Consider the following 10,359-nt stretch of genomic DNA (forward strand, 5'->3'; position numbering starts at 1 on the left):
ATGAAAGGTTATGGGTTCAATCTCCAAGTAGGGCATATGTCTGGGCAGCAAGTTTGATCCCCAGACACAGCCCCCTCTCAGGGCACATACAGGCAGGGGGAGGGGAGGATTGATCAATGTTTTTCATATTGCTATTTCTTTCTCTCTCTCTCTCTCTCTCTCTCTCTCTCTCTCTCTCTCTCTCTCTCTCTCTAAACATGTCCTCGGATGAGGATTTAAAAGTAGATGGTCTCACCCTAACCCGTTTGGTTCAGTGGATAGAGTGTCTGCCTGCAGACTCAAAGGTCCCAGGTTCAATTCCGGTCAAGGGCATGTACCTTAGTTGTGGGCACATACCCAGTAGGGAGTGTGCAGGAGGCAGCTGATCGATGTTTCTCTCTCATCAGTGTTTCTAACTCTCTATCGCTCTCCCTTCCTCTCTGTAAAAAAATCAATAAAATATATATTTTTAAAAGATGGTCTAGTTTCATTTTTTTTTGGCTCATATCTGCCCAATTTTTCAGACATTTATTGAATAGACTATTTTTACTTCCTTGTATTTTCTTGTCTCCTTTGTCAAATATAAATTGACCATATCGGTCTGGGTTCCCTATTCTGTTCTATTGATCTATATCTGTTTTTATGCCAATACTATGCTGCTTTGATCACTATAGTCCTGTAGTATAATTTGATATTAGGTAGTGTGATACCTCCAACTTTGTTCTTTCCCAAGATTGCTATCTTTTGTGGTTTCATATAAATTTTGGGTTTTTTTGTTCTAGTTATGAAAATCATCTCATCTGTTGACAGTTCATACTGCGATTCAGTAGTTTTTGTATGGGATTTAAGATTCTGCATTTCTAATAACCTTCCAGATACTGCTGATAATGCTGGTCTATGGACAATTCTTAGAGTAACCATATTTTATCTGTAGCCAGTATCATTCTCTTAAGTTTCTGCAAACATTTTTGAATGAAGATCCTTTAATTTTCCCTGCATAAGCCTTAGTGCAAAGTCTCTTAAAAATTATCCAGGGCCCTGGCCGGTTTGGCTCAGTGGATAGAGTGTCAGCTTGTAGACTGGAAGAGTCCCGGGTGTGATTCTGGTCAAGGGTGTGTGCCTGGGTTGCGGGCTTGATCCCCAGTGCGGGGCATGCAGGAGGTAGTGGATTGGTTATTCTCTCATCATTAATGTTTCTATCTCCCTCTCCCTTCCTCTCTGAAATCAATAAGAAGATATATTTTTAATATATTTTTTTTAAAAAAAAAATTATTCAGATATATTTTATCTAGAATAATTTAAATTTTTCCTGGGGGAGAAATCTATCCCATATTACTTGTAGCTAAAGTACTTTCAGGATTCTCCAAGGGACAGACTGATAACACTGTGCATGTAACACAAAACGCTATGTCTTAAAATTGCACAGCTATGTTGTGGAGAGAGTGACACAACCAGAAGCAGATGGTGAAGAATAGAATAGACTTTGGGGGGGGGGGGACAAATTAAGACATTTTTGCCTTTTTCTGGCTCTGTAACATACACATCAGAGTGCAAAACACTCCCAATTGAGCTGAATTGTTTTTTCAATTTTTCCTATAAGGGTTTGGGAGTTTCATTTGGATTCCTCATAATCTAAATTGTGATGTTGTTCATTGACCTGCTTTATAAAGTATCTTTCTTCTCCTTTTAGCTCTGACTGATCTGGAGCTTGTTGCCCAATCTATTATCTTTCTGTTTGCCGGCTATGAGACCACTAGCAGTTCTCTTTCTTTCCTTATGTATTTGCTGGCCACTCACCCCGATGTGCAGCAGAAATTGCACAAGGAGATTGATGCAACGTTTCCCAATAAGGTGAGTGGGTGATACTTGGAGAGCGAGGGAGAAAGTAAAGCCTTATCAAGAATGCCTCCTCACCACTTCCTAGGAGAATTTTTACAAAGAATGTAAGCATCAATTATTTTACTTGTGCTATTTAGGAAGGATGTAAAAAGACAAAAACAATAAAAGAATATAGGTAATTTTCGTTATTAGAGGTATATAAGATCTTTGAAAAAGTGTTGGTCCTGTTGTGTCAGTTATCTGTTATCACAATAATGTCAAATGAAAAAAAATTTTAAAACCTCAGTGGCAATTAACAATAGGAATTTATTGCTCAAGTGTCTAGATAATTACCTGTGCTGCTATTGACTAGACTTGTTTTAGTCTGGCTCTTGGCTGATCTAGGCTGGTCTTGGCTAAGCGGCTGGGTGAATCAGCTCCACACAGGATCCGCATATCTCCCATACTCCAGACAACTAGCCTGGGTATGTTCTTCTCAGGCAATGACAGAGGGAATGACCAATAAGCCCAAACATATGGGTGCCTTTCAGAACTCTGCTTGCATCACACTTAACCAACATTTCATTGATTTAAAGCATGCACCATGGCCAACCCTAGGATCATAATAGGAGGGCACAAAGTTAGATGACTACGGGCATGGACACAGGAAGGTGTGGAAAACTGGCACTATTACTGGAATCTACCACCTTGGGTAAACTGTGCAATCTAGGAGAAGCCTGGTATACAGAAAAGAACATAGTGTAGGAAATAAAAGACATGAGTTTGAGTCCAGACTGTGGTTTTGGACAGGTCTTAAGAACTCTCCGTGTCATAGGTCCTTCAAATATAAAATAAAGATACATTTTAGGGTCCAACTAAATTAAAGATTATTTTTCTTCTCTGGGTAAGCCTATATTGAAGATCATTTTATTGCAATAAGATGGAAAGGTCACTAAGAAACAGACTAGCTAAAGCATTTTGTCCTCCCCTCTTAATAAAAGTAACAATGACAACAACACTAATAGCTAATATATACTTCTCACTATATTTGTGCTAAATGCCTTATATTTATAAATGAATTTTTAAAAAATTATGTATTAAAAATAGAAACAGACTCATAGATAGAGAACAGACTATCAGAGGGGAAGGGGGCTTTGGGAGGCTGGGTGAAAAAGGTGAAGAGGTTAAGCAAAAAAACCTAATTCACACAGCCCTAGCCACTTTGGCTCAGTGGATAGAGATTTGGCCCTCAGACTAAAGGGTTCTGGGTTTGATTCCTGTCAAGGGCACATACCTTGGTTGCAGGCTAGACCATTGCCATGATGTGGAAGCAACCAATCCATGTGTCTCTCTCACATTGATGTTTCTCTCTGTGTGTCTTTCCCCCTCCCTTCCACTCTCTCTAAAAATCAATGGAAAAATATCCTCGGGTGAGGATTAACAAAAAACAAGAAATTCATAGACACAGACAACAGCATGATGATTACCAGAGGAGAATAGGCGTTGGCAGAAATAGAAGAGAGTATGGGGGGAGAAAGGGGGGATAAATGGTGATGAAAGGAGACTTGACTTGGGGTGGTGATCATACAATACAATATACAGATGGAATATTATAGTATTGTAACTGAAACCTATATAATTTTATTAACCAATGTCACCCCGATAAATTCAATTTAAAAAAGTGATACATTAGTCAGAATAGGCTAAATTTGCCACAACTACAGATTAGCCCTCTATTCTCAGTGGATTTACAATACAAAGGATTATTTCCAACTCACATTAACATGTCCAACATGGATTGTTAATGAAGGATGGGAATGGGACTTTGTGCTCCATAGCTACTCGGAAATATAAGCTAAAAAGGACCCATTTTCTTGTAGCTGCACTTTCTGAAGCACAAGGCCTTCATGTTGGTTGGGGAATAAAGAAGTAGGGTGTTGCTCACTGGATTTTCAAGTGTTTTGACTCTGAACTGACATATGTCACCTCAGCTTGGAGCCCATTCTCAAAGCTGGTTCCCCCTAGCTCTGTGGTTGGCAAACTGCTGCTCTGGAGCCACATGCAGCTTTATGGCCCCTTGAGTGTGGCTCTTCCTAAGCCTTAGGAGTACCCTAATTAAGTTAATAACAATGTACCTACCTATATAGTTTAAGTTAAAAAAATTTGGCTCTAAAAAAAAATTACAACCGTTGTACTGTTGATATTTGGCTCTGTTGACTAATGAGTTTGCCGACCACTGCCCTAGCTTTAAGTGGGCTGGGAGATGTGAAGACTACATGGATATTGGGTGAGCAGTGATGTCTCTACCAAGCAACCCTATGAAGTGTCAACTCTAAATATCTCCATGTAACATATCAGAAAACTGAGAGGTGAAATAATTTTTATACACTAGTCATATAGCTAGTGGTGAAGAAGCCTTAACCTCTACAGTATTGTCTATTCAATATAACACCAAGTGATACCCACATATTGCACACACTGTTTTCAGATATCTGACAAAACTGGAACTCTTTGTGGTAGGAAGAGACTGGCCTCTGGGGCTGGCGAGGCTTGTATGAGATCTTCACAGCTTACAGTCAAACCCTGAACAACAACTAGGAGACTGTCCCAGCAAGGCAGCATGAGGCTGAGTGGGGTTCCACCTCTTCATAGCTTCTGCTAGAATGAAATTGTGTGCCCTGATTTCATTCTTTTCAGTCACGCCCTTCTTTTGCTATACTTACAGAGTTTTGTTATTTATAGAGTTTCTACTTATATGGTGTTTCTCTCCAAATTATATATATAATCTAAAGGATTAGTAAGCAGGATTTTTCAACTAAACACTGTCAAGTTGGAATTTTGCTCTTTTACACATTCTCTTTCCTTTGTACAGAGGTGTGGCCTCTCTTTTGAAAACAGTGACCTTACCGTATTTCAGTTAAGAATATGGGTCATAGTCTATTACTCACATGAGTTAAAAAAAAATCACTACATGGTAATGTGAGGGATTTTGGGTCGTGCTTAAGGAGTTGTCCCCAACATCCTCCCGTAGTCATAACTAGTCCACACATCTCAATGGGGCATTAAGCAGGCCAACGGACACGACAGATATTAAAATGCCTATAAATCCTAAGGTCCTTTACCCAAATAAGTTATTCTTTGGAGCTCCTAACATTTCTATAGAACTCCATAGACTGAATTGAATGTTGATCTCAAATCTCAGTTTATCAAAATCTGTTTCTTTCTTCCCAGGCAACTCCCACCTATGATGCCCTGGCACAGATGGAGTATCTTGACATGGTGATGAATGAATCCCTCAGACTATTCCCAATTGCTGGTAGACTTGAGAGGCTCTGTAAGAAGGATGTGGAAATCAATGGGGTGTTCATTCCCAAAGGAACAGTGGTGATGGTGCCAAGCTATGTTCTTCACCTAGACCCGACGTACTGGCCAGAGCCGGAGGAGTTCCGTCCTGAAAGGTACTGGACCCCTGGGAAAGGGAACCCACCCTCATCCAGGCTGGTTGGACATAAGCTGATGTCTTTTAGTATAGATGATGAATGTGTGGTTGTACAATCATTTATATGTACATTTTTCTGTTTTTACAAGTTTGTTTTTTCTTATTACAAGAGTAATCATTGTTTGTTGACAAAATTTTACAAACTCTAGACTAGCTAAAAGAAAATTGTATCTGTCCATAGTACTAATATATTAAGATAGGCCTCATTAGTAATACAATGTATGCCATTATTGACATTTTTCTAAACATATATAGATATTTAAAATTAAAATAGTAATATATTTTTTATTTTGAACTGCTTACTTTATTTACCAGTAAACTATAAACAGTGTCCTTTTATATATAACCATCATATGTAGGTATGCATACATATAAATATTGATGCAGATGTGACTATATGCTTATGCCATAAATTACTTAATCATTATCTGATTTTAGGAATGTAGGCTTTTTTACTTCTTTAAATTTTTCTGTGTTGTTCTCATTAGCTCTCTGAATTTACCACCAACGTTCCCACATTCTGTTTTTGGTTTTTTTTTTCACATTGGTGGCCACATCTTTATCATTATTGGGAGAGTGTATTATGGGAACCTGAGAGGTCCTCATTCCTGATGATTTAAGTGGCCCCTGAAGGACAGAGGAGAACACAAGTCACTGGTCTGTCTTTGGCTACAGTCCTGTGTCAGCTTCCTTCTACTCTCAAAGAAAGTGGCGACTTCCAAAGAAAAGTCACCTGCTCTCCAGACACCCGAGACACGCCCCCTAGGAGGATCTTTAGCATGTTCTTCTAAAAATTCAGAGCCAAGGTCTAGCTTTAGGCACAGCTTGAACTCTAGAAAGAGCTGATGTTTCCCATTTGTTGCATTGATGAGCAAAATTGGAATTAACTATTGAGGGCACTAGCTGGGACCTAGGCTTTCATTAGCATAACTATAAGATCCCTAATGGCAGGGACCTTCTCTCATCTGCCATGGTGTGCTTAGTTCTAGCTTATTGTCTGCACATAGTATTTGGTGAAAGAAGAAGTTAGACGTGACCAAATCCTCTGTTTTCTGGACCAAGGGGCCTCTGTGTTTCCTCCAAGCTCAACCGTTTTTTCTCCCCTCACCCCCACAGCCCGTAGCTTCATGAACATGAATCCAGAGACCACTGACTGTACTGCTCTTTTGATCATTAAGTCTTCCACAGAGAGTAACTGCTTACCATGTCAGGAGGTGGGCAAGGCAGTGAGAAATCCATGTTAAAAAATGCCTATTATGGAGAACTTGACACTTACACAAATATACAAAATCATTTTCTACAGATACGAGTCTACTTTTAATTCATCTATGTGTGCCCATCACATGTTTACAGCCATCAAACTATGTCTGCTGCCCAACTCACACACCATTACTACCATCCTCCTAATTCCCATATTATTTTAAGGCATACCATCTCTAAATATTCCAATGTTCGAGAACCTTTTAAAAATACATAACCACAATGCCATGATCACTTTCCCAAATCCGCATTTTCCCTTAATATAATCAAATATTGAGGGATCAAATTTGAATAAAACATAAGTCTAACCTTCAAGGAATTTATAGCCTAGTGTAACAGATAGACAAGGAAATCACAAATTATATTAGAGCAGAGCAGCATCATATGCCCATATGAGTCATCTGATTTAAGCTATTCAATGGGAGAGGGACAGAAGAGGTGAGAGGAAGGGAGGAGAGGAAAGGGGGGAGGGGCGGAAGGAAAGGGAAGGGAAGGAAAAAATAACAATGCAACTAATGAGAGATATGATTCCTACTTCCTTCCTCCATGAGCATGTGACCAACATGAGTTTGATGGAGGCAGGGACCTACTTTTTCTTCAATTAGTCTCATTTCCTACTTGCCTTTCAGAGTGTGAACATCTCAATACCCTGAATGTAATTTAGTGTTTAAAGATAAATTTTCCTGTAAACAGCATTCATGTCATCTCTTCAATGATACTGTTAGCTCATATAGGGTATGGGGAATGGAAAGAATCTGTAGCTTACCATTCTTACAGCCACATAACTATAGCAGGATCTCACTGACTAGCCCAGAGGAGTATTCTGTACACTACTTGTACGGGAGCCTAAGAAGCCCAAACATGTAGCTCTTGTGGTGTTTATGTTTCATTAATTGTTTGCATCTACTGTTATATAACCAGGTTTAGCAAGGAGAACAAGGACAGGATAAATCCTTACATATACACACCCTTTGGAAGTGGACCCAGAAACTGCATGGGAATGAGGTTCGCTCTCATGAACATGAAAATTGCTCTCGTCAGAGTTCTGCAGAACTTCTCCTTCAAACCCTGCAAAGAAACACAGGTCAGATACTTAACCTGTTACCACTCTGTGTGAATGATACTTGATTGAGAGTTTTTCTTAAACTGAGGTACATATGCATGAGTGTGCTCATTCATTGTTTAATACTTTGTTCTGTTGGACAGAGAGTCTATCTGGAGTCAAATGTAACCTTTAACATCCTGGTAGTCTGGAGTGCTAAGCCTGTGTTTTTATAAATATCCAACTATAAAGGCCATCTAGAGCCAATATAGTTAGTGTGACATGATCAGGTAGAGTCATTTGAGAAAAGTTTAAATTTGGTTTCAAGTCCACTGGAAGGAAGGGAAAGTGCTGTGCACAGTCCTGAAGTACAATGATAACTGGGTCATGACTTTTGAACACTGCTCTTTTCCACCAGAACTTACAGAAGCTCTTGTGATAGGGTTCTCAACCACTGGTTATACAATGAAATCAGCAGGGATCTTTTAAAAATCCTATGCTGAGGTCATCTCAGATTCTAAAATAATCTATCCTGTGTGGCTTTAAAAGCACCCGGTTTGGTTTTCATATGCAGCCAAGGTTGATTAAAGCATTTCTGCCTGACATAAGAACTCCTACAGTCCATGGCCATCCTGGCTACTTGAAACCTGATGCAATCAAGTTGGATTCTTTAGATCCTAATATGAACTCTGTGATGTTTTTCTCACTCTCTTCCCCATTCTGTTCTCATCTTTCAAGTCCTAGTTCACTCCCAAAGCCCTTCCAGGAGGCTTCCCGCCCATTTTTCCTCTGCCATGTTATTGCTACTGCAGGCTGGTATCATCACTATCCTTCCTAACCGAAAACTTTATCATTAAACCATCCAGTTTGGTACTCTGTGTTTTCTTTGTATGTAAGAATATCCTTAAGTCTAGCACCTCATTTTATTCCTTTCATAAATTCCCAATAGTGCCTTGCGGTCATTCAGGAAATGCTTAAAGAGTATTTTGCAGTTGATTTGGAGACCATGAATCCACATTTTAAATGATTTAATTTGAAAAAATTAACAAATAACATTTGTAATGTACATTTTCTACGTGTGTTGGTCTGTGTACAGGGGAAATATATACATGCCATTTGAAATTATAAAATAGGAAGGTTTTACATTAATAGGAAGATCTGGAATCTCTCCTCTGAAGAACATAAGCAATAGTTGTCATTGAGTGATAGCAAGCAAGGCCCTATAATAAGGCTTATTTCTAGGACTTGTATATTTATTATGCAGCTCCTTTCCTTAAGTAGGCTTTCTCAGAGAAGAGGAGGAGGATGAAGATGGTTTCCATCTTATTTGTGGCTTTAGGCAGCTATGTAGCAGTCCTGTAAGTGCATATAAAGGGGGTCTTAGCCCTGAGAGGAAATGGGCCTCTGCACACCTTGTGGGGGGGCTTGCAGACACTCCCTGAAAGCTCCCAGTCATCTCTGGCTTGTGCTTTTCACCCTCCATTGCAATTTTCTTGCCCTTCAGTCAACTGAGATATGAAGGTTACTGTGTTGGTGGCTCCTCCAACACTTTTAGTGTAACTCAGTGGGATTAGAGCTAAAAAATTATTCAAAACACTATTTAGGTCAAAACGCTATTCAGAAGTTCACTATTTACACTGGGAACCAGGAGATGTTAGAAAATAGGCACAATGCTTGACAAATACCTTTTCCCATCATGAAACTAAAAGGCTTCCACTGGGAGAAGTGACTGGACTCCTTAGAAGTGATGGATAATTCAAATAATTAAAATATATAATATGTACTCAGGTTACCTTGCAATTTCCAATACGTACAAAATTAATTCTGTATGGCTTTTCTAAATAGTTTTTCATAATGCCTAAGAATCTGGTTTACATTTTAAAAATTCATTCATTTGCTTAAAATTCAAGCCAAAAACAAGCACAAACCAATATGATTTTGTCTCTGGCCTGGGACAGAATAGATGCTGTAATTGACATTTTCTTGAATGAATGTATTGATGAATGCTTTCACTGACTAGTCTTGAGACAGCTTACTGAATAAGTATAAAGAAACAAAGATATATTATGTGAAAAGTAATTTCTATATATTGTAAAGCATTATTGTCCTCAATGTATCTCATCTGCTTTGCTTTTGGTGTTGACAGTGCTTCGTTAACTAGTTCTCACATGCTGTTTAACATTTGCAGATCCCTGTGGAACTAGATTTTCAAGGAATTATTCAACCAAAAAAACCCATTGTTCTAAAGGCTGAGTTGAGAGATGGAACTGTAAGTGGAGCCTGACTTTCCCTAAGGACTTACACTTTGTTCTTCAAGGAAGTCATATCCCCTGACACCAGAGATCTCAGTGTACTTTGTAAATAAAAAAAACAGAAATGAAGATGGGCTTAACCTACTGCACTTGATGGATGACTAGGGAGTCTGTACATTCACTTATCTTCTCAGTGTCTATACAGAGTATTACATATTGTGTAATATAAGAGAGGTGACTAAATAAGTAGACTGAATTTATTGGGTTCTTATAATACTATCTCCATCTATTCCCACTTAGTATCATCTACTTACTTAGTACTAACCATGAATACAAATTTCTCTATAATTTTCTCAACAAACCTAATGAAAACAAGAATCATTATGGAAATGGCAATAATGACATTTATGTCACGTTTTATTTTGAATATTCTATATTGTATATTATATTGAGCAACTCAATAAACATCTCTTCACAATAGTATTATCTAATGCTTTCATGCACAGCCA

General features: G+C 38.6%; 1 protein-coding gene across 1 annotated transcript in view; it reads left to right on the plus strand.

Moving 5' to 3' along the window:
• The window catches only part of LOC308517930 (cytochrome P450 3A12-like), a gene marked incomplete at its 3' end in the record, with an annotated part of 39,738 nt that extends 29,856 nt beyond the window's left edge, over window positions 1-9,882 (plus strand). Inside the window, exons 10-13 of the mRNA XM_081089479.1 lie at window positions 1,670-1,830; window positions 5,029-5,255; window positions 7,478-7,640; window positions 9,787-9,882. Of these exons, the coding sequence (XP_080945605.1) occupies window positions 1,670-1,830; window positions 5,029-5,255; window positions 7,478-7,640; window positions 9,787-9,882 (647 nt within the window). The remainder of the gene's footprint in view (window positions 1-1,669; window positions 1,831-5,028; window positions 5,256-7,477; window positions 7,641-9,786) is intronic.
• Window positions 9,883-10,359: the final 477 nt, after the last annotated feature.

The sequence above is a fragment of the Myotis nattereri genome (assembly GCF_964212035.1).
Source record: "Myotis nattereri genome assembly, chromosome: 4".
Lineage (NCBI taxonomy): Eukaryota > Metazoa > Chordata > Mammalia > Chiroptera > Vespertilionidae > Myotis > Myotis nattereri.